Source organism: Elephas maximus, chromosome 16 (assembly GCF_024166365.1).
Source record: "Elephas maximus indicus isolate mEleMax1 chromosome 16, mEleMax1 primary haplotype, whole genome shotgun sequence".
Taxonomy (NCBI): domain Eukaryota; kingdom Metazoa; phylum Chordata; class Mammalia; order Proboscidea; family Elephantidae; genus Elephas; species Elephas maximus.
Genome location: NC_064834.1, coordinates 44,545,171 through 44,570,449, shown reverse-complemented (window position 1 = coordinate 44,570,449; position 25,279 = coordinate 44,545,171). Strand labels below are relative to the sequence as shown.

The 25,279-nt window shown below is 43.7% G+C and overlaps 1 protein-coding gene across 5 annotated transcripts in view; it reads left to right on the top strand.

Moving 5' to 3' along the window:
- MYOF (myoferlin) overlaps positions 1–25,279 on the top strand; it is a 190,013-nt gene that overhangs the window by 142,095 nt on the left and 22,639 nt on the right. For 2 of the 5 annotated variants that reach the window (XM_049856042.1, XM_049856040.1), the window contains 11 exons: positions 706–887; positions 1,136–1,294; positions 1,416–1,514; positions 2,907–3,068; positions 5,326–5,491; positions 10,560–10,636; positions 14,498–14,509; positions 15,667–15,765; positions 17,543–17,668; positions 23,335–23,490; positions 23,925–24,016. In XM_049856042.1, the coding sequence (XP_049711999.1) occupies positions 706–887; positions 1,136–1,294; positions 1,416–1,514; positions 2,907–3,068; positions 5,326–5,491; positions 10,560–10,636; positions 14,498–14,509; positions 15,667–15,765; positions 17,543–17,668; positions 23,335–23,490; positions 23,925–24,016 (1,330 nt within the window). Of the gene's footprint in view, positions 1–705; positions 888–1,135; positions 1,295–1,415; positions 1,515–2,906; positions 3,069–5,325; positions 5,492–10,559; positions 10,637–12,997; positions 13,055–14,497; positions 14,510–15,666; positions 15,766–17,542; positions 17,669–23,334; positions 23,491–23,924; positions 24,017–25,279 lie in introns of all 5 variants that reach the window. The other 3 variants (XM_049856039.1, XM_049856038.1, XM_049856041.1) reach the window with 2 other exon arrangements.

Genomic DNA, 25,279 nt, shown 5'->3' with positions numbered 1-25,279 from the left:
GTACCTGTGATCATTTTCACTGCACTCCCAAGTACAGAGAAACAAAATTTTCAGCTCTCACAGGTTGTAAACCCCATGAGCACTTGAGCCTTTCTTATTTACTAATACACACTTGAGACCTGGCACTCGATAAATATTCTTTGAATAAATGGATTACCATTGACATTAGAAACAACAATAATAATTAGCATTTATCAAATATATCCTATTTGATGGGCTCTCTCCTAAGTAGTTTAGATTCTTTCTATCAGTTCATTCTCACAACTCTATGAAGCAGATATTTTTGTTTTCATTGTTTGGAGGGGGAAATCAAAATTTAGAAAGTTTAAGTATTTTCCAAGGTTGTATAGCAGGTGAGATTTGAACCCAAGTGTGTCTAACTGCAGAGCTTGCTGTCTTAACACAAATGCAGTACTCTGGCTCAGAAGATCGTGTGCCCAATTAACCTGGTGGGGACCTTCTCCAGGGAGAGAACCCTCAGCCCACCTCAGGGTCTCACTTTACGTGCCTCTGCTGCAGAGACACATCCCATCACCTTGGTGCCCTGCCCTTGGCACGCACTACTCCCTGGAACCTTTATTCCCAGGTGGGTGGTCAGGGCCTGTGATCACTGGGGCAAGAAGAAAAGCATGTGGTTAAACTGAGTGGTCCTGTGGAGCTGAACTTCCATCATGGCCCCCCTGTTATTCTCTTGTCCTGTTTTAGATCCTTATGCCCATGTCTCCTTCCTCCATCGAAGCAAAACAACTGAGATCATCCACTCAACCTTGAATCCCACATGGGACCAAACAATTATATTTGATGAAATTGAAATCTATGGAGAACCCCAGACAGTCTTACGGAACCCACCCAAAGTCATCATCGAACTGTTTGACAATGACCAAGTGGTAAGTAATTTAGAATTTCAAAAATGGCTTGAGGGCAATGAGAGAGATTTATATTATTACAATTATTGTGCTTAAAAGATACACACCAAAACATTTTTCAGTATAACAACTTCCACATTCACGAATTGATGACATTGATTACATTTTTCATGTTGGGCCACCATTATCGCTATCTTTTTCCAAAATATTGGCGGTGGAAATTTGAAGGGATGTTTGTTGGAGAATTTAAAGAATGCTTGTTTTTCTAGGGCAAAGATGAATTTTTAGGACGAAGTATTTTCTCTCCTCTGGTGAAACTAAACTCAGAAATGGATGTCACACCCAGACTTCTCTGGCACCAAGTAATGAATGGGGACAAGGCCTGCGGGGATGTCCTGGTGACTGCCGAGCTGATTCTGAGGGACAAGGTGAATTGCTGTGTTCTCACTCATGTATTCTTTCTGAGTAGTTGCTTAAAACACTTGTTAATAATTCCAGGCACCATTTGCCTAAATTAAAGGGAGGCACTGACATTTTTGTGTTTCCTAGGATGGCTCCAACCTTCCCATTCTTCCCTCGCAAAGGGCACCACATCTGTACATGGTCCCCCAGGGGATCAGGCCTGTGGTTCAGCTCACTGCTATTGAGGTACGCTGCGCTTTTATTGATCAAATCAAATGAATGTGGCTTCAGAACTGTAATGACTCATATGGAATAATGCTGCATATTTTCTTGCTATTTCCGACTTCCTGTGAATTAGTCCAAAATTTGAAATATTCATCGAAATAGAAGGCTTGTCGAAGCAAGAAGGAGAGGTCAATGTCCACATTACTGTGGGCATCTACAGCCCTCATTTACTGGGAACCAGCAGATTTCTGAGTTTCTGGGGTCACCTGGGAGAAGGAAGACAGGCTCAGAACAGCGTGTCTGTGCTGAGAGAAGAGGAACTTGAGAGAGGTGGAGGGTGGGAAGGAGGAAATGGGAATGGTGGCATGTTAGACAATCGGAGCAGAGACAGGCTGATGGGCAAACCAGGTGGCTTGGTGGACACCATCTGGCCTATGATCAAGGCCTCCCCCTTGTCCAGTCAAGCAGCTATCACCCTGGGGTTTCCATTCTCACGCTGCCTTGCTAACAGTTCTCAAAGACTGAAGCGAATGGCTTTAAACAACAGCTCTCAGGTTACTGGTTATCATTTTGAATGCTTGCATGTCAGGCACTATGCTAGGAAGTTTACCCTTGATCTTCAAAATAATCCTGTGTTAGATAATATTATCAGTCCCATTTGTAGATGAGACATAACCAGTTGCCATCAAGCCAGTTCCTATGGATGGCAACCCTGCGTGTGTCAGAGCAGGACTGTGCTCTATAGGTTTTTCAAAGGCTGATTTTTCAGAAGTAGATAGCCAGGCCTTTCTCCCCAGGTGTGTCTGCGTGGACTTGAACCTCCGACCTTTTGGTTAGGACCCCAGGTGGTGCAAATGGTTAATGCACTCAGCTGCTAACGGTTGGAGGTTGCCGTGGCTCAGAGTCGACTTGACAGAAACTAGTTAGCTGAGACACAGATGGAACCAAAACTCTCAGTGCCGTCAAGTTGATTCCGACTCATAACGACCCTATAGGACAGACTAGAGCTGCCCCATAGAGTTTGCAAGGAGCGCCTGGTGGATTTGAACTGCCGACCCTTTGGTTAGCAGCTGTAGCACTTATCTACTATGCCACCTGGGTTTCCGTGACATAGATGAGAGAGGGTAAGTAACTTGCCAGAGTTCACATTGCTATTATGTGTCCCAGCCAGAATTTGCTTCCTACATTCTTAACTGCTCCACTTTGAGCAGCTCGGGCAGGAAAAGGAAAGGGGCAAAACAGCTTTCTCTGCGTGACCTACAGGCTTTTTAGGACAGTGTTCACCGGGGTTTTACGCAAATCTGCACAAGTCGGTCTTAGAGAATCTACCAATTATTAAGAAAGAATTTTTTCTTTTGAATAATATTTTTAACATGTTGGATTGCCTCCCCTTCTCTTTAATTGTTTTCTTAGATTCTAGCTTGGGGCTTAAGAAATATGAAAAACTACCAGATGGCTTCTGTCACATCCCCCAGTCTGGTTGTGGAGTGTGGAGGAGAAAGGGTAGAATCAGTGGTGATCAAAAACCTGAAGAAGACACCCAACTTTCCAAGTTCTGTTCTCTTCATGAAAGTGGTACAGTATCAAGACTCCCTAATAGTCCATGTGTGTTGTGTAGCTGAATTTTATTTGAAACATATGTATATACATACCAGACATGTACATGCACACACACAAACACACATACAGTTTATGAATTTCCAAAGTCTGACAATAAATGGAAAAACCACGCCCTGCATTCAGTTTGTCAGTGATTTTTTCCCCTTAGACTCTCACACCACAGTGATGGTTTCCTAAAGCTTCAAACAGGCCCAGTGACACAGAGGTATCTGTGAGCGGTAATTATTTATTTCTCCAGCAAACTTTCCATCTATTCAGTTATCTATTACAGACTCTTTCTTGGTCATCCCCTTTAAGGCTGAATGTTAACTCCCAGTCGTGGCCCTGTGGACACAGACTAGAATCCTGCAGGTAGGGACTGGCTGGCTGGGGAGGGGTACCTGCCAAGGAACCCATATAGGACAGTGGGGCCCTGTCCCTAATACCCGTAACCGTGCCCACCTCGAGAGTGCCCTCAGGATGGCTTCCTCATTGCTCCTTCAAAGTGAACCTCTGGTTATTAGAAATAAGAGGTCCAACCCACCCAGTTCACAGTCCTCCATAATAGAAGTTGGGAGCAAGAAGAGGTCACCCTGTCTTTCCATTTTTAAAGCATCTGAATCCTTCATTTTTATTAAGAAAAAAAAAAAAAAACTTTCTGTTTTACTCTGCTCTATAAAAGAGAGAAAAATGAAAGCATCTCCTCAGTTTGAAGGGACACAAGGCCCAGAACCTTCCCATTCTTCCTCCCTTCCCCACAGCCCCAGCCTTTTTCCTGTACTTGGTGCCTCCAACACACCTTGAACACTAGGGGCATCTGGTTTAACCTCTCATTTGATAGACGAGGAAACTGAGGCCTAGAGAAGGGAAATGACATATTCAGGTCACTAGGCCTCACCTTCTTTACTGCCATGACCATGTTCCAGCTACAACAATAGCTAGAGTTTGGTGCTAGGTGCCTATATGCCATGCATTTAATCTCTACCTAACCCTGTATGACAAGCATTTTTACCTCTTTTTTGCCACTTCAGAGGAAGGGGACAAGGCTAACAAGTGAATGGCCAAAGTTTGGACTTAGGTCCCTTTGACTCCAAAGCCCACACTTTTCCCCATACCTAGGATGCTACAGGTGTGAGCCACAGGGTGCTCTGGGCTGGAATCCAAAAGTGGTCATCCCTGGGCCACCCCACCCATCCAAGTCCATTCCCCAACTTCTTCTAATACCTGCCAAGTTCTGGTCTAGAATCTAGCCTTGGTCCACACAGGTGAGGAAAGCCACTCAGCCTACCCCTACTTCCTTTCTTGTACAAGGCCAGAGATGGAAATTCACCTGGACCACATACCAAGCAGGTGCCTGGACCACCCCATCCTTCTCCAATCAAGCAATGCCACCGAGACCCCTAAATTCTACATGGGGGAATCTATGAGAAGTCAAGGAAAAATGGGCATCCCATCTTGGCACTGAATTTGCAGGGCTTAAAGACTCCCAGCCACTGTCAAACCTCTCTATACCTGAGAGGTTCAGTTTTATTTTGACCGTTTCTAAATTCTGCAAGGAACGTATTTCTGTTCAGGATTTGGCTAGCCAGTTACCAAAGCTCTGGGCTTGTAAGCTTTTACCGTCAGCCGGTCTTGCAAATCACCTCTCAGAAGCAGTGTGGGGAGGACCAGGTCAGTAGTAAAGATGCTGATTACGTAATACATTAGCTAACACTTACAGAGTGCTTACTGTGGGCCAGGTACTATTCTAAGCACTTCATATATATTAATTCAACAGCCATATGAGTTGGCAGTGTTACTGGTGAGGTAACTGGGGCATAGAGGGGCTAGAAAGTTTCCTAAGGTCATCCAGGAAACCCTAGTGGCATAGTGATTAAGTGCTACGGCTGCTAACCAAAAAGGTCGGCAGTTTAAATCCACCAGGCGCTCCTTGGAAACTCTATGGAGCAGTTCTACTCTGTCCTTTAGGGTCGCTATGAGTCGGAATCAACGCGACGGCAATGGGTACGGTACGGTACAGTAAGATCATGCAACCAGTATGGCAAAGCCAGGATTTGATCCCAGGAAGTCTAGCTCAAAGCTCATGGTGCTTCTTGCGCACGTATTACTGAACCAGTTTGAGCTCCATGGCTATGCAGAAGAGTCTGGGTTGGTCCCTTTGGGGCATTTATTGGTAAAGCTGCCCTTGTTAGGTGTTGTAAAGAGATGTGACACCTACCTCTGTGGCCCCCAGTTCCTGCCCAAGGAGGAATTGTACATGCCCCCCCTGGTGATCAAGGTCATCGACCACAGGCAGTTTGGGCGGAAGCCTGTCGTTGGCCAGTGCACCATCGACCACCTGGACCGCTTTCGATGTGACCCTTACATGACAAAGGAGGATATTGTACCACAGCTAAAAGGTAAAGTGTGAGTCCATAAATAATATTTGGGGGGCTTTTTATGCATGATCTCATTTCATCTTTACCAGTCTTCTCAAGGTGAGTATTCCTTGTCCAGATTTTACAGATGAGGAAACAGTTTGATTTATCAACTCACTAGCTGCTCCACGGGAGAAGGATGTGGCAGCCTGCTTCCGTGAAGATGTACAGCCTTGGAAACCAGATGGGGCAGTTCTACTCTGTCCTTTAGAGTTGCTATGAGTCAGAATCAACTCAATGGCAATGTGTTTGGTTTGGTTTGGTTTGGTTTGGTTTTATATGCATACCTCCCTGAGTCCCTGGGTGGGGCAAACAGTTAATGCACTTGGCTGCTTGCTAACTGAAAGATTGGAGGTTGGAGACCACCCAGAGGTACCTCGGAAGAAAGGCCTGCTTCCAAAAAATCAGCCACTGAAAACTATGGAGCACAGTCCTACTCTGACATGCATGGGGTTGCCATGAGTCAGAATAGACTCGGAAGCAGCTGATTTTTAAGGTAACATAGTAAGTGGCAGAGCTAGACTTAAATACTCGTCTTGTTCTGGGGGGACCCAGTGCTCAAGCTATTACCCTCTGAAGTATACTGTTCCTCGATTAACATAAGAATTCTTTTCAGGAAATGTTAAGTGCTTTATGAGCTTTTCATATTTGCCTATCAGCTAGCAGCCTGGAAAGACAGGGGGAGCTATTCCCACATCACTGTTGAGGATAAAGTCATTTCCAGCACCATTCAACAAGTAGTTACTGAGCACTCGTGAAGTGCCATGCACACTGCCCTAGATATTGGGGGCACAGTGGTGAGTAAGATAGCCGAGTTCTCACTCTCACTGGGCAATAGTCTAGTAGGAAAGACAAACAGGGGACAGAGATTACGTTCCAGTGTGGTCAGTGCTTTGATGGGAAAAACATAGAGACCTCCAAGCACTGAGGGAGGAGGGGATTTTTATGTCAAATTGCTTTCTATCTGTTGTCCCGCCTCATTAACTCATTGCAATATTGTCGTGATGTAATTTGAAAGACATTACTTCAGTGTTATCCACAGAGGAAAAAAATAACACCTCGTGAGTTTACATGACTTGCCTAAATCACATAATTACTCAGCAAAATATAGAGCAGGGCCTAATACTTACCTTAGCATTCCATAATAAATGGTAGCTAATGATACAACTGTTGGCATAATGGTTAAGAGCTATGGCTGCTAACTAAAAGGTCGGAAGTTCAAATACCCAGCTGCTCCTTGGAACCCTATGGGCAGTTCTCTTCTGTCCTACAGGGTCGCTATGAGTTGGAATCAACTCAACGGCAGTGGGTTTGGTTTTTGGTTTGGAATGATATAACATGGTGCTATTATCCATTTGGAAACCCTGGTGGCGTAGCAGTTAAGAGCTACAGCTGCTAACCAAAAGGTTGGCAGTTTAAATCCACTAGGTGGTCCTTGGAAACTCTATGGAGCAGTTCTACTCTGTCCCATAGGGTCACTATGAGTCAAAATCGACTCAACGGCAACGGGGTTTGTTTTTTTTTTTTTTTTTTTTTTTAATTCATTCAATGATTATCACTTTTAGCTTATCGTGTGCCAAGACTGTGCTAGAGGCTGGGAGCTAAGTCAAAGCAGTGACAAGATCCCAGGGCCCCTGGCCTCGTGAGGTTAGAGGATTGGAACACATTCATTCAGCTGATCACTGGGAGCTTCAAGATGGAAACAGATGTCTTCTGTTTAAGCAGCTGTGCTGCTAAAAGTTCTATCTAATCTTCCATAAGGCTTGGCATTGATTTTACAGAGCCTCTGAAACTCATCTGCTGTGTGGGTCTGAGCATCCTGTATCTCCTATTCAGAGAAGGAGGGGAAAAAACCCACAGTCACATTTGAGCAAAACTCTACATCTGTTTATCAAGAAATTGTCCTATACAAAGGATTTGGTTCAATTGATGGCACCTGAAACAGCAACATTTCTAATAACAAAGATTATTACAGTGATTGTAACTGCAGAAATTGTTTCATATGGGAGTTACTAAAGGGAGAGAAACTATTTTCCTAGCATTTTTTCCTACTGTTTTTATGAGAGAAAGCTCTTTGGTCCAAGCATGTGAAATCATTAAGAAAATACAAATGCTGCAAACTTTTTCTGGCCCCAGAATGGCTTGTATGGACCTGCCTGTGCCTACTGGCCAGTGTTAGGATTGGCTGAGGCAGAAGTCTCTGGTTCGTGATTCAGAGAGCCCAAGAAGAGGAAAATCCTTAAACAGTTTATGCTGCAGGGGAGGGGGGACTAAAATGTTCCCTAGACCCCTACCATCTAGCCAATTCCAACTCAGAGCAACCCTGTAGGACAGAGTAGAATTGCCCCATAGGATTTCCAAGGCTGTACTCTTCACAGAAGCAGACTGTCAGATCTTTCTACAGTGGAAAGACTGATGGGTTCAAACACTGACCATTTTTGGTTAGCAGCCAAGCACTTAACCACTGTGTCACCAGGGCTTCTTGTTCCCCAGACCAGAACCTACTATTTTAGATCAATCTGGTATTTTCTTAAAACTGATGATGGGAGACAACTTGACCAAGGCAAATCATAAAAGCTTAATGGAGACATCCAAACTCCCTGAGGGACCAAGTTGCCAGGCTGAGGACTAGGGACTGTAGTTTGGGGGGACATCTAGCTCAACTGACAACATAGCTTATAAAGAAAATGTTCTACATACTACTTTGATGAGTAGCATCTGGGGCCTTAACAGCTTGTGAGTGGCCATATAAGATACATCTACTGGTCCCACCACCTTCTGGAGCAGAAGAGAACGAAGAAAACCAAAGGCACAAGGTAAAGATTAGTCCAAAGAACTGATCGACCACAACTACCCCAGCTTCTGCCAGACCGAGTACAGGACAACTAGTTGATGCCTGGCTACCACCGCCGACTTCTCTGACAGGGGTCACAATAGAGGGTCCTCTACAGAGCTGGAGAAAAATGTAGAACAAAATTCTAACACACACACACAAAGACTAGACTTACTGGCCTTACAGAGACTGAAGAAACCCCGAGAGTATGGCTCCTGGACACCCTTTTAACTCAGTACTGAAGTCACTCCTGAAGTTTACCCTCCAGCCAAAGATTAGACAGGCCTATATAATAAATAATAGCACCCGTAGTTCAACCATGTATGTAAGACTAAATGGGCACACCAGCCCCCAAGCAAAGACAAGAAGGCAGAAAGGGATGGGAAAACTGGATAAATGGAAATGGGGAACCTGAGGTAGAGAAGGGGAGAGTGTTGACCCATCAAGGGGTTAGCAACCAGTGTCACAAAACAATTTCTATGTTGTTTAATGAGAAACTAATTTGCTCTGTAAACTTTGACCTAAAAAAAAAGCATAATTCAAAAAAAAAATTTTTTTTAACTGATGATAGGGTAAGAGTTGAGGAGTGTAACTTGGTTAGCCTAATGTTGAAAGCACCCAGAATAACTTTTTCCTCCTGTCCCTGAGATTTTGTTTACATGAGGATGATGAAGTAGAAAATGGATTGTCTAAGAGTGAGCTTGCATAGAGCCGTGTTCACATATGCCTGCTGCTCTGACATCATGTTCTGTGTTGTTGCAGTTGTCAGGAGCTGAAGGGAGCTTATCCTGGAAGTACAGAGAATGCTGATAGATCTGGAGTACCTCATAGATATAAAACTACCTCTCATAGCCACTGCATATCATAGATGCTCCATAAGTCAGTCTCACCTGTCTCCCCAATGTCCCCTGATTGTTTCTCAGCAGCTACGCTGCTCCAGGTTCAGATGTGATGCTTAAAACACAAGCTTTGGGGTCAGACAAACCTAGGTTCCTTACATCCACTTACAACTAATTGTTTAACCTGGAGCAAGTGACTTGCTTTCTCTTAGCCCCAGTTTGTTTGTTTATTAATTTATAAAATGGTACATACTTTATGTAATTATTGAAGGGTTCAATGAGATAAAGGAGCCCTGGTGACACAGTGGTTAAGTGCTCAGCTGGTGACCCAAATGTCAGCAGTTCAAACCCACCAGCTGCTCTATGGGAGAAAAATGGGGCAATCTGCTTCCGTAAAGATTTACGACCTTGGAAACTTTATGGGGCAGTTCTACTCTTGTCCTATAGGGTCACTATGAGTTGGAATTGATTAGACGGCAATGGGCTTCTATGAGTCAATGAGATAATATAAATAAAATGCTTAGCACAATGCCTGGCACATGGTAGGGCCTTTAAAAATGTGTCTTCCCTCCCTTCCTTTATGTCGTATATGTCAGTTGCTTGGGTTGGTTGAACAGAAAGTCCTTTTGGCTTGACAGATTTGTTCTCTCTGGGTTCTGGTCTCCTGTTGAATGTCTGCCTAATGTCATCTCCAATAAAGTGTAGACACTTCCTTTCACCCCCGCCCCCCGCCACCCCAGCTTGAGGCTTTGCCATCCCACTCCCTCCAGCTGCACTGTACCTAATGAGCCCAGGGTCTGCTCCGGAGCCGTTACTCCAACCCCAAAATCTTGAGCCACAGAAGTTCTGGGAATTGTACATAAAGCCAAAGCACGTGCCTTCCTCCTCTGCACACACTTGAGAACAGGGGCTGAATAAGCCAATGCAGCTTCAGACCTGAAATGTGCAACTGTTGCTCCTACTTTTCTTTTTCTGTCTGTGTCTTAAAAACAGATTCCAAGAAAAGAAGGCTTCTTTAGCTGTAGTGTTCTCTCTGTCTCTCTCCCTCCCTTCCTTCCTCCCACCATCTTCTAAACACATGTATTGACACATGTATTTTGAGCACTTCCTGTGTATAGGCACTGGGCTAATTGTCCAAAACAAAAGAACAATGGGCCATGTAGTCCTCCAGAAAATGTCTAAAGCCCTTTTATATTTTGGGAAGAGTGATAAATTATGGATTATTTTCTGCATTCAAGTGTGGTCCTCTTCATTCAGAAAGTGTCATCCGGGAATAAACACCACCATTCACCCTGTGGCTATTAAACTTGAACTGAGTAGAATGTTCACTGTTGGGTTTTCCTAATGCTCTTTGATTATGAAATTATTTGTCCTGCAGCCTCCCTGATGTCTGCCCCACCTTGCCGGGATGTCGTCATTGAAGTAGAAGACACCAAACCATTGCTGGCTTCTAAGGTAGGCTTCTGAACTGATCATTGAGCCATGTCAGTTTTATCTTCCAGATGCCTAAACATTTGGTGAATTAGTCATCCAACCAGTTTATCAAGAACTGGGTAGAAAAAAGATTCTGGATCTTGTATTCACTAATAGTTATGATGACAGTGTGTGGACTGGTGGTCCTCAACCCTCACCAAGAATCAAAGTCACCAGGGAAAATTTAAAAGAATACCCATGCCCAGGCCCCACATGCAAAGAGGGGGAGTGATCTGGGCATCAGTATATTTTAAAATCCACCCCTCTCCTGGGTAGGCAGGTCTGGGAACCATTGGTATGGACAATCTGGGTGACATTATTTGCTAGAAAGACAAATTCCAGAAGCAAATTGACAGCATTGCAACTTCCAGAATAGGGACACATACAGCTCACCAATTTTTTCCCTACATGAAGCACAAGTGTCATGGATTTTAATGACCCTATTTGTCAGTGCATAGGACACCCCAAATTTTTTAATTCACTGTGACTTTGAAGTGGAGAAATGGATGGAAATGCTCACTCAGTTCCCTGTTTTAAAACCATTCAAACCAATTCTACAAGAAGGAAAGGGGAAAGAAAAAAAAAAATCTCAGGCCAAAAAAAAGAAAACACCAAATATCTTCATGTTTTTGTTGGCGTTTATCATGGACTTTCACAGCATGGTTGAATGTGTAAACTGGCCAAAAAATGCACATGATTGCACTTTAATATGCTATGTCGATAAACAGTGCCTTAAAAAAAATACACTTCCTTCCCACTGCATTGAAGTCACTAACAATTAAAAAAAAAAAAAAAAATTGGGCCGTGTTAAATGTGGCCTGCACAGCCAGCGCCGTGTGTTTAATTCCACTCTCTGGGAATCATATACAGTCACAAATGGCAATGTCAAACTGCTACCTGTCTTGGTCATCTAGCGGTGGCATAACAGAAACACCACAAGTGGATGGCTTTAACAAAGAGAAATTTGTTTTCTCACAGTCTAGTAGATTACAAGTCCAAATTCAGGGCATCGGCTCCAGGGGAAGGCTTTCTCTCTCTGTCGGCTCTGGAGGAAGGTCCTTGTCCTCAATCTTCCCCTGGTCAAGGAGCTTCTCAGGCACAGAGCCCCATGTGCGAAGGACTCACTGTGCTCCTGGTGCTGCTTTCTTTGTGGTATGAGGTCCCCAACTCTCTGCTTGCTTCCCTTTCCTTTTATCTTTTGAGAGATAAAAGGTGATACAGGCCTCACCCCAGGGAAGCTCCTTTTACCTTGAATCAGGAAGGTGACCTCGGTAAGAGTAGTGTTATAATCCCACCCAAATCCTCTAACATAAAAGTACAATCACAAAATGGAGGACAACTATACAATACTGGGAATCATGGCCTACCCAAGTTGATACACACATTTTTGGGGGGACATAATTAAATCCATGACACCGCCCCATAGCATAAAACTACTATTTTCAGTTTGTAAACAACCCCAAATACTCCCAGTATGACAGTAGCAGCCTAGGGAGAAGTTAAGTATAATAGACTTAAGACACTTTATGCTGATTTTCACAAATACTCTGGAAAAAGGCAGTTTAAGACTCTGCTCTATAATCTGCCTCCGACTTTTCCGCCTCCCATTGTAAATCCATTCTTATTGTATGCCTGCTATGAACTCAGTAGCCCTTGGTACTATGGGAGAATCCAGAAGAAGAATAAAGTCAATCTATGCCAATATTCTCACTAATTTCTTAGAAATAGTTATGACCACGCTACTATGGAAGCACATGATGAAAGTTCAATATACATCACTAGAATTTAACATTGCAACCTAGCAAATGTGGGGATGGTGCTATCAGTCATTTCCACTGTCCTGTAAATGATTTTAATCAGCTTGTCTCCTACCACCTAGTTGAGGTACACTGTGTTGATAAGAAAGGTTGGCTGGATTCACCCCTAAAAAAATGGATTCCACCTGTTCATCAGATTGTCTGGGTAGGCATCACACATCTCTGCAAAGTCAAATGAGCAAAATTGAGCTTTGGGAGAGTCAGTTACAAGATTGCTGATGTCCTGTAATTGACATGTATACTGCTAACTCAATTCAACCTTTATGTCTTGATAAATTGAGGGAGCCAGTCCAAGCTAACTCTACCATTGCTGGGGGGTGGGGACTGGAGGCTGTGGCTTTAGGTGACAGTCCCATGCTCAAGGAAAACCACAACATTACCCTGTGATGTGCATGGGAGCTCTTAACAAATGGACTTGGCGCTGCCACAAGGAAAATGAGAAATAAGTATTTGGGGCAAATAAGTGCTAGCCAGATAACATGGATGTTCTGACATGGCCATTTCAACAATTACCTTCCAATTCCAGTGCTTAAGCAATATGTCAACAGCACTCAGCAAAATGGCTTCTCCAACGACAGTGCATGTATGTATGATAAGAAAAATGCATGAAGCTGCCTGGGACTTTGGGAGCCTTGGTCTGGAGACTTTAATTCTCCTTTCGGATTCTTCCCATTAGTAGATTTTGGAGTGACAGGTGATCTTTAACCAAATATGATGGTTTAAGCCTAAGGGGGAGAATCTTCTGTGCCATTTAATAATTCTGTTCCCACTGCAAGTTCAACACTGGATATAATAGAGCAAAATGCTTCTATTAGTTTAATGCATGAAATAATGAACAGACACACATGAATAGATTCTCCCAAATTAATCCTAAATTTCAAAGTCAAAAACTTGTTCTGAATAATGCTTTTAAAATCAGAATCTATTTTTTTCCTTAAAATGATTTTGAGTGGTTGAAAACAGATATGAAAAGACAAGATGCTAAAAATCTGAATTCAGGAACCATTCGGAATGGGAACCCACTTTCGGTATAAAATCCTTCTCTCCAAAATCTCAATTCAGCTGTGACGATTTAACCCTTAATCCCGCTTTGGTATGAGTCTAATAGGAAGAATTGATATATCTATCTGTCTCTCTGCCTCTCTTGGCAGTTCTCCTGGGCTAAGCAAAAGCCAAAATCCAGAAAATGCTGAGGAGCACTTACAGAAGAAGCCTCTGGTGTCTAACACAGCAGCCGCAGGAACTGTTTGTAGCTGATGACTTGTTCTCTCCTCACATTAGATATGAACTTGAATTAGAATTTCAGAAAGAGGGTCTAGGTAGCACTTCTTCAAACTGCCCCTGAGAGCAAGCTTGGCCAGTGTCCCAGCAGGTGCCCTGACATCCTAGCTCTTCACTCTGTCATCCCCCAAATGTCCCTGAGATCAGGAGTGGATTTGCCATGAGAAGAATTAAAATACAAAGATTTAGCCAATGAAAAACTTAGTGTTAGACAATTTGAAAGATGGACATCTATTTGGTGCTATACCGTAAAAAAAAAAAAAAAAAAAAAATACCGTAGACATGAGGAAAACCAAGGGAAGGTACTATGTGATGATATTGAAGTTACGCTAGACAAACTTGTCTTATGCCAGAAGAATTTTTTGAAAGAATGAGGACTAGGCCAAGTCGGGCATATTCTTTAGGAGCTACCACTCTCTTGTGTGACCATGGCATTGGCTGATACTAAGATTGTTTAACTCTTTTGAAAATATGAGATGTAGGTGGCTACCTCCAAGCTTTTCATTTTAATGCTGTGTGTAACCCTTTTGCACATTTTCAGGGAAACAACCAATAAGGTGTGTTTAATTACAAGATCATCTTGAATAATTTAAACAACCCATAAAATATTGATAATATAAACACATGCATGAAAACTAATTTCTTCTCTCTCTCCTCCTTTAAATCTAATGCTTGTGGGATTTCCATACCCATGTGGCCTGTAATTTGGTTTATCCTCATCCTTCCCATTCATGTGCATGAGCAGCTGACAGAAAAGGTAACTGTTGTACATATTTTGCTGGATTTAAGATTCACGTAGATTCTGCCTATAATTGATACATACTGCAATTCAGGAGTGGGTTATTGGCCCATAAGGGGGAAATAACTGTGTGTCGTATATGTGTGTGTGTCTCTTCTTCCTCCCTCCACCCCCCAACCCAACTGGAGATTATGTTGCAAGTAGCGATCTGTATTATTGGAATTATTTCCCAGGTAGATTAACATAAGAAATGGCGGATCTGATGAGGATCTATTCTTGTTATAAATCTAAGAGGGGACACTTTGTAGTTAGAAAGCCTCCACAAGTAACTCTGACATGCTGGCCCTTCTACCCGACTGAGAATCACCCATGTAAACCAGAGGTTTTCAAAGCTGGCTGTGCACTAGAGTCGCCTGGGGAGCTTTTGAAAATCTATCCAAGTCCAGATCTTATCCCAGTTGATTGAATCAGAATCTCTGTGACTACGTGAGAAACCACTGATATAAACTAACCATAATGCCTCCCTGCTTTTGTTTCACATTTTGTAGTTTTCAAAGCTCTTTCTAATGATCTTATATGACTTCCATAACAACCCTGTTATGGGGGTAGATGGAGGCAGATAGTATCCTTATCCCATTAAATGGATGAAGAAATTGATTCTCACAGATGTCAACCAGCTTGCCCAAGCTGTTAAGGCTCATAATGTAAGGGATAGAGTTTGAATTAGAACCAGTTTTTCCCATCCTTAGCTTAGGGAGCTTTATATTACGCGCAATACATTGTTGGCTAAAAGGCTAAGGAAATGAGTTACTAAAAAACATATATTGGAGGTTTTATTTTAATTTGTAGACATAAACGGCAAGTCAACAGGGTAAAAAGTAAAAGCAGACAAATGAACAGATAGTGTCTATTGGATATAAGGAAATCATCTAGCATAACTATGAACATTAAAGCTAAATACATTTCACTGGCCATGAATGATCATTTCACCTTCAGCTTCTGGGCAGAAAAATCTCAAATGCTCTGTCCACTGTCCATGTAAACAAAAGTCCTATAGTCTCACCTGTTACTGTTAGAAGTACCTTTTTTTGCTACTCTATTATATATGGCTTTTCTTGCAAGGATTGGAAATTTGGGTCATCACTAAAGGTTTTTCTACTTTGGCATGTGTTTAGGAGGAAGAAATCGTTGACTGGTGGAGTAAATTTTATGCTTCCACAGGAGAACATGAAAAATGTGGGCAATATATTCAAAAAGGCTATTCCAAACTCAAGGTAAGGGTCTCTGCTGCTGTGGGTGGGGGATCAACATTCATTAAAACTGGCCAAGGCAGAGCTAAGTAGAAGACGATAGGTCCAATGGTGGGTGCTGATGGGGAGGGGCCAGGAGTCCTTCTGGCCTCCTGGAGAGACCTCATGCGATAGGTTTTGGCTTTGTCATAATTCCAGGAGTCTGAGGACAACCGCCAAATGATGATTACACGACTGCCACTTTAGGACTTGGGGATATCTAGCAGAGGGCTGGTAATGGGTTGGCTCCACAAAAATTAGGCCAAAAACTGTCCAGTTTGACTCAGGGAGACTTAGAAGTCCTGGTACATTTTGTATAAGAGCATGAAAGGTGAACATGCTTCATGCCTCAAAGGTCAACATTCTGTCTTCTAAATGGGGATTGGTTTCACTAGCTGAAAAGCTGATTCTGTTGCATGTGTGCAGCATAAAATCACAGCCGTAGGCGTATGTGCCCAGGAGAAGATGAGCTATTGAACTAAGCAGGACTGGCTGTGATCTTTCTGTTAATGTTCTGAGTTTTCCAATTCTCCATGCAATTTATCAGCCTGTAATGACTCAAATAGAAAAAAAAAAAAAAGCAAGTGCTAAATTAGGAGAACAATATATAGAAGGAAAAGCTTTAAAATAAGAACTATCTAGCCATGAAAATAATTTTCCCCGTTAAAATGGAAAAAGGTCACATCCTTTCATGTTATTGTCATAACATCTCAATACAGCTTAAGAAGCACCAGCATGTATGACAGCCACTAAGAAAAATGATCAAACTGAGCTGGTGGATCAGTGCAACTGGTCTCCCTCTCTCCATATTCTCTTCCTCCTTTTCTCTTCCTCCTCCTCTTTTCCTTCTTCTTCTCCCAGTTTCTTATCAATGTATAATTTACATACAGTGAAGTAATACATTCAGTGAGTTTTGATAATTGTATACATTCCATGAGTTTTGAATTGTATGAACCCCTCGTGGCACAGTGGTTAAGAGCTTGGCTGCTAACCAACAGGTCGGCAGTTGGAATTCACCAGCCATTCCTTGGAAACCTTCTGGGGTAGTTCTATTCTGTCCTATAGGGTTGCTATGAGATGGAATTGACTGCAATGGGTTTGGTTTTGTTTTGGTGTAAACCACTCACCCAAAACAAGATACAGAACATTCCCAACACCACAGAAAGCTCTTTTGTTTTCCTTTCTAGTCAGTTCTCTACAACCGTTCATCCTTCTCTGAAGCAACCTCTTGTCTGATTTCTATCACTGTGGATTGGTTTTGCCTGTTTTTATACTTCATAGAAATGGAATCATACAGTATGTATCTTTTGTGCCTGGCTTCCTCCGCCCAACAGTAATTTTGAGAGTCATCATGTTGTTGTATGTATCAGTACCCTTTTTAATGCTGAGTAGTATTCCATTGTGTGGATATAGCACAATTTGTTCATCTATTCTCCTCATGATGAAGATACTATGGACATTCTTGTACCACGTGGACCTGTTTTTATTTCTCTTGGGTAAATAGCTAGGAGTGGAATTTCTAGATTATAGGATAGATAGATATTTTTTCATAGATATTTAACTGTAAAAACAAAATGAACAAACAAAAAACTGCCAGGCTTATTTTCCAAAGTGGGTGTATCATTTTACACTCTCACTGGAAATATGAGAGTCCCAGTTGCTCCATCCACATCCTCATGAACATTCGCTGTTGTCAATCTTTTTTATGTTAGACTCCACCTTTGTATTAATGAGAGATTAATGACTTGTTGATGGTTTTCAGGTATATGATTGTGAACTAGAGGATGTAACAGAATTTGAGGGCCTGACAGACTTCTCAGATACTTTCAAGCTGTACCGAGGCAAATCAGATGAGAATGATGACCCCTCTGTGGTAGGAGAGTTTAAGGTGAGTAAAAGGTGTTGTTTTTCCTGTTTAAGACTCACCTTTATTTTCTTTCTATACCTAGGATAAAGGGCATCCAAGTCTTTTAGGTAGGCTATCAATGGGTTTTATTTACTTAGTCAGAAAGCTGTAAAACTGATGAGTGTTCTGTTGTTGTTAGGTGCCATTGAGCCTGTTCCGACTCACAGTGACCCTGTGTACAATAGAACGAAAAGCACTGCCAGGTCCTGTGCCATCTTCACAATTGCCGTTACGCCTGTGCCCATTGTTGCAGCCACTATGTCAGTCCATCTCGTTGAGGGTTTTCCTTTTTTTCATTGATGTTCAACTTTACCAAGCATGATGTCCTTCTTTAGGGACTGGTCCCTCCTGATAACATGTCCAAAGTACTTGAGATGAAGTCTCACCATCCTTGTCTGTAGAGGGTGGTATTTAATAAGTCAGCTGAGAATATCTGATAACAACCTCCAGAAGGTTAGGAATATCTTCTTTTAAATTATCAGCTCTCACAGTGAGTATGACCAAGGAACACTCTTACAGGTCACCTGCAGATGCATCTTCATCCAGGTCTTCCCATTAGTGAAAAGGGAGGAGAAAGCAGCTTTTTACAACAGAAAGTTCTGCATTTTCATGTTTGGCCATGGTGGCATGGTATCATAACAGTTAAGAGCTTGGCTGCTAACCAAAAGGTTGGTGGTTCGAACCCACACAGCAGCTTTGCAGAACAAAGACCTGGCAATCTGCTTCAGTAAAGATTACAGCCAAGAAAACCGTATGGGACACTTCTACTCTGTCACATGAGGTCACTAGAAATTGGAATCAACTCAATGGCACCCAACAACAACAATTTCCAAACATGGAAAGCCTTTGTTAGGAAGCTCTGAACTTGAGGTGAGGAATATAGAATACAGAATTTTCCAGGTGATAATGGTCACAAATCATCTAGGGTACTTTCCTTATTTTACAAATGAAAAAAATGAGGCCTGCCATAAAACCAAATGAGACTAAATGGGTACACCAGCCCCGGGGCAGGGACAAGAAGGCAAGAAGAAGATAGGAAAGCTGGTAATGGGGAACCCAAGGTTGAGAGGGAGAGAGTGTTGACATGTTGTGGCATTGGCAATCAATGTCACAAAACAATATGTGTGTTAATTGTTTAATGAGAAACTAGTTTGCTCTGTAAACGTTCATCTAAAGTATTAAAAAAATAAGAAAGGACGTATTAGAATAAGTCACTAGTTTTTTTAAAAACGCACAAACCAGAGTTTGAAGGGAATGTAAAAGCAATAGCTTCTTAATTTTATCGCCATATATTTTTCTGTTTATGTACTTTTATTACTTTGGTCTAAAGATAAATATGAGTTATGAAATCATTATTTTAAAGTCAAAAAGAAAAAAACGAGGCCCAGAGAGAACAAATAATTTGCCAAAGTTACAGAGCTAATCAGAGCCAAAGCGGCTTCCTGCACCTCTGCCTTGGAACGTCTTCTGGGCATTTCAGACTTGACCTGCCCCAAACTAAACTCGCTCCCTGCACTGCACACCTTCACCGCTTCCCCTGCCCCTGATTTCCGTTGTCATCAGTATCTATTCACTCATTCATTCACTTCTCTCATGTATTCATTTAGTCTCCGAACAAATATATTTTGAATGCCCGTGGGCCAGGACCTGCATTAAATCTGGAGATGTGATTAGAAAGAAATCCAGACCCTGTTCCTGCCCTCTGAGAGCTTGTGGTCATTAATCAGTGATTTGTGGTGTTAGCTGCCCCTGAGTCAGCTCTGACTCATGGCGACCTGATGAATAACGGAATGAGATGTCGCCCAGTCTTGTGCCATCCTTATGACCATTAGTGTGTTTGGGCTTATCTTCCAGCACTGTATCAGACAACATTCTGTTATGATCCATAGGGTTTTTATTAGATTTTCAGAAGTAGATCGCCAGAGTTTCTTCCTAGTCTGTTTTAGTCTGGAAGCTCCACTGAAGCCTGTCCACCATAGGGGGCCCTGCTGGTATTTGAAATACCGGTGGCATAGTTTCCAGCATCATAGCAGCATGCAAGCCACCACAGTACAGCAAACTGACAGATGGATGGTAGAATCAATCACTAGTAATTACTAACTGTAAAAACGGCATTGTAGAGACATCTGACCTGTTCTAACTTCACGAGGAGGAAAGAGAATCACCATCAGCATCCCAAGGCTGATTCCTATGAGGGGGAAGTCAGACATGCCTCCACCCTCCAACCTTTTTACCAATTCTGACACCATCTTTCCCCCATAGGCACTCGCTTCTTCTCTGCTGGGTTCAATAATTCATTGCGATGGACACACAGAACTCACAGACAATACTCACGATTACGGGGTTTATTAGGGAAGTTACAGGTTACATTTCAGGATCAGGAAATGCTGATTTCTTCCATCAGAACAGCCTCTTCTCAGTCTTGCTCACAGGCATGGCTCTCTCTGGCCCTCAGTCCCTCCGCCCCACCTCTGCCCTGCTAGAACAAGTGTTACAAAGCTCTTCAGCTTTGCCAGTAAGTACCCGGGGACACCCCACTCCACCAGTAAGCATCAGCCTGAAAGCACCCAGCTCTCTTGCTCCATGGGTCACCAAGCCTAGCTCCACCAACAAGTGCCCACAGGCACCTCACTTTGCCAGCAAGCCTCCTGCCTGAAGAGGCTCAGCTTTCTTGCTTCATGGACCAGGAAGCCCACTGGCTTTGCTGCCTCTATAGCCGCCGTTTCTCTGCCACTGCTTTTCGCCATCTTGCATTGTCTCCAGTGTTACAGCTCCTCTGTCTCCCGGGTCTAGGAGGTTCTCAGCACAGGAATCCTGGGTCCAAAGGATACTCTCCACTCCTGTCTCTTCTTGGTAGTGAGGTCCCCCTGTGCTCTGGGTTTGGTTCCTTTTAAGACTAGCAGGATGGCAAAACTGACCAATCCCATCATTAGGGTTCCATACACCTTATTTATATGGTCCCACCCCCACAAGGGTACCATGCACCTTATTTGCATTATTAGCAAGCTGTCCAATCCCCTTGGTGGGCCACAAGCACCTCATTTGCAAAGTCCCACCCAGTCATTTGGTGGGTGTTACAAGACCATGGTGAGAAAGGCTGTATAAAAGCAATCTATCATACTACACTAATCAAATAATCACACCAATATAAAATAATGAACTGCTAAATGCTATGAAAGAAAAGTACAAAGTGCTGTGAGAGCTATGATCTCATCTGGGGACCAGACGGGGCTTCTCTAAGGCAGGGATACATCCTTTGGCATCTGACAGATGCTAGAAGGTGCTAACAAGGAAAAGGGCCATGGGGAACACTCAAAGCCATTCTCCATACCTCTTTCCTTCTCCCAGCCATGCCAACCAGCCCTGAATCCTAGAGACTCAACCTCTGCATGATCTTGTTCCTCCTCTTCTTCCCCACTGCCCCTCACAGGCTTTCAGCAGGTCTATTGCAACAACTTCCCATTTGGGTGTCCTTGTTACCTTTCTCACCTCACTTCAGTCCATCCTTCATGCAACCAAATCTGGTCATGTTTCTTGACTGATTAAATACACAACTTGGGTTTCCACAAGATCAAGTCTCGACTCCTTCCTAGCTCCCTGTCTCCTCTGCTGCCCTGCCCTCACACACCCCGTCCTCCTGCCCAGGAGAACCTCTCCCAAGCCCCAGACACGCCCTGTCCTCTCACAACTCAGAACCTTGGGACAGGTTCTTCTTCCTTCCCCGGTGCCCTTCCTTTCTCTTTGTGGTCTGACAAAGTCCTTCTAGTTCTTCAAGCGCCAGCTTAAATGTCACATTCTTTGTGAAGTGTTCCCTGGTTGCTTCAGGCAGAGTGACTCACTTCTGTTCTATGCTCCCACAGGTCTGGGTTCACGTCGATATTAAAACATCTTTCACATTCCGAGTATCTGCTTATCTGCCTGCCTGTCCCTCCAGCATGGGTTGGCAAGTACATGGCAGAAGTGCTGCTACTTCCTAACCCATTGCCTGTAGCAGACACTGCAGATCAATCAGAGTATTACGTGTGTACTATGTGTGGTCTCAAAATCCTTCTCCTTACAGCCTCCCACGAGACAATCAAGGTGGCACAAGAGTCAAACTATTTAACACCTCCGTGCCAGACTGGGTTCCTTGAGTTGATTTTTGTGTCTCCAATAAACCGTGGCACATAAACCAAAAAGCCGCTGCTGTCGAATCAGTTCCAACTGACAGTGACCCGATAGGACACAGTAGAACTGCCTATAGGGTTTCTTGGTGAATTCAAACTGCCAGCCTTTTGGTTAGCAGCTGTAGCTCTTAACCACTATGCCACCAGAGTTTCCACCTGGCACGCGGGAGGTGGTTAATTCATGCTGCTTTACTGAATAAATACAGCTGGAACTAAGACCTGCATGGAGGCCTGGTGTCACAGTGGTTAAGAGCTCTGCTGCTGACCAAAACGTTGGCAGTTTGAATCCACCAGCCACTCCTTGAAAACCCTATGGGGCAGTTCTGCTCTGTCCTTTGGGGTTACTATGAGTCAGAATTGACTGGATGGCAATAGGTTTTAAGACCCACATGTAAAGAACCCTGGTGGCACAATGGTTAAGTGCTCTGCTGCTATCTGAAAGGTTAGCAGTTTGAACCCACCCAGCCACTCTGCAGGAGAAAGACCTGGCAATATACTCCCATAAAGATTTTAAAAAACCAAACCTGTTGCTGTTGAGTCAATTCCGACTCATAGCGACCCCAGAGAGCAGAGTAGAACTTCTCCAGGGATTCCAACTGCTAACCTTTTGGTTAGCAGCTATAGTGCACCATAGCTCTTACCCACTGTGCCACCAGCCTAGAAAACCTTAAAGGGCAGTTCTGCTCTGTCACGTGGGGTTGCTATGAGTCAAAATCAACTCGACGGCACCTAAAAACATTGGTGCTTTCTCCTGTGTTTAAGCAGGCTTAGAGATAAAACACATGGCCCCTGACACTGGCCTGAAACATTTATTATGCTCCTACTGTATGCCCATCCCTGAGTGTTGAACAAGACATAACTCCCACCCTCAGGAAGCTTACAGTCTAGTGAAGGAATAGATAGTAAGTAGACAGTGACAGAGAGGTCAGTGCTGGGACAGAGGTGAGCTCCAGGCTAAATGAGAGCAGGTAGGAGACACACCCAACCAGCAGCAGCCAGGGGCTTTCTGGAAAAACTGATGCCTTTCAGCTGGCTGAGACCTGAGGGATGAGCAGGCGTTTGCCTGGGAGTGGGAGGGGGGTTAAGGAATGATGCAGAAAACAGCGAATCACCCTTAGTACTTTATTGGGTTTTAAAAAATTATTTTCTTCTTATCCTCAAAAGATATGCAGAATCACACTCCTCCTCACCCCCTCTGCCACCAGACTGGTCCAGGCCACCTCTGTCTCTGGCCTGTTTATCACCTGGCTTCCCTGCTTCCGCCCTGCCCTTTCTCTCCCGTAATCCATTAAATAGTTCCCTGTTGGAAATATGCAAAGTACAATTTATGTTGTTTCTTTCACAAAAGGCAGCCGTTCCTCACCTAATCCCACAACCCTTGTGGCTGCCCCTGAATGTCCTGGGGAAGGAGGGGATGGCCCAGGAGCCCTCCACCCAGCTCAGCAGGGACGCTGTGAGTACGTTTGTGTGTCTCTCTCTCAGGGTTCCTTTAGAATCTACCCGCTGTCGGATGACCCCAGCGTGCCAGCCCCGCCCAGGCAGTTTCGGGAATTACCTGACAGCGTCCCACAGGAATGCACGGTTAGGATTTACATTGTTCGAGGCTTTGGGCTCCAGCCTCAGGACAACAATGGCCTGGTAAGAGTTTGGGTGTGGGGCCTTCTTCTGTAGCAAGATAATTACAGTCATCAGCAGCTATAATTGTCATGTTCTTTCTTTTGGGCGTTTGTTATCTCACTCAGGGAAAGATGCTCTATCAAAACACTGTGTTCAGAAGGATTGTCCCTGTGGGGATTTATCTAAGAGCTTGAAGGGGCTTTAGAGTCTCTGCTCCATCCTTCTCATTTTACAGATGTGACCTTGGAGATTTGCCCAAGTCACACAGCCAGTCGTGGGTAAAGCCAGGGCTCCTCCCTCCCACCACCCTTCACCCCACACTGCCTCTCTAAAGGCATACAGTGCCATGGCAGTCATGTCAGGGTGGGTATGGAGGCACATCTGGGTCTGTCCCAGAAACCGACTTAAACTCGCACCCCATGATGACGTAACATCCTGTCTGTTTTTCCCTGCAGTGTGACCCTTATATAAAAATAACACTGGGCAAAAAAGTCATTGAAGATCGAGACCACTACATTCCCAATACTCTCAACCCAGTTTTTGGCAGGTAATGTACATTTTTTTAAGGTTTTTCTCTCACTCATTTCTTCCCTGAACGTGTACTAAGGATGTCCTATGTGACAAGCTCTGTTTTGGGCCCTGAAGCAGTGGCCATGAATGAGAGACCTTCCAGTGAGGGGAGCCCAGGGTCAGCATGTAAACACACACATAAAAGATTTCACGGAAGTGAAAAGTGTCACGAAGAAAACAAAACTAAGTCACGGTAGAGGCTTTTCTAATGAGATTTCTCCTGAGCCAGCCATCAAAGGGAGATGGGCGGGGGTAGTACAGGCCTCACTAGTTGCCATTGAATTGATTCCAACTCATGGCGTTCTCACATGTCATAGTAGAAACGTCCTTCACAGGTTTTCAATGGCTACTTTTTTGGCAGTAGATCTCCAGGACTTTCTTCCAGGAAGCCTGAGTGGACTTGAAGCTACGACCTTTGAGTTAGCAGCTGAGCATGTTAACTGTTGTCACCACCTGGGGACTCCAGTACAGGCCTAGGAGTCAGCATAAAGAGTTGGTGGGTTCTAGACAAGAAGGAAAGGCAGAGTGACTCAACCGTAGTGAAATGCTAGCTCCCACTTCCTGAATCCAGTTTGGGCTCTGTTTTCTGGGACATTTTGATCCAGTGAGTATATTGACCCTGTTGTCAAAATTGAGGAGGGGCCGAAAGTGATGGAGTTAAAATGTCCTGCTTCATCTATCATCTGTCCCCAATGATTCTTTTTTGTTGTTGTTGTTTAGATATTTATAAAAGCCTTAAGTAATTGTCCCAGTGATTCTTAAATAGAATTATTTTTTTTATCATTACAAGTTTGGGCTTGTTTCTGGCCTGTTATTTTTATCTTGTCAGAGCCATCACAAGAGTAAGGCAAATCTATGTAACCTCTTAATGAGACTGGCATTTTGAGCTATCAACTGCTTCCACATTTAATAATAGCTAACATTTGCTGAACATTTACTATGTGCCAGGCACTACGCTGAGCCCTTTATTAAAACATCTACAACTCTGAGGTGCTATTATTATCCTCATTTTACAACTGAGGAAATTGTGGCACAGAGAGGTGAAGGGCCAAGATGTACGCAGCCAGTAAGAGCCAGAGTCAGGATAAACCCAGGCTGTCTGCCTCCAGTGTCTGCGTGGCTTCAATGCTGCTGCCAGGGTCTTATTTTCATCTCCATGTCAGACCTATTACCCAGGCAGGGCAGGGAGTAGCAGCCTTCTTCACAGGTGAGGGAAACGGGCTGAGAGCTCTGCCTACAA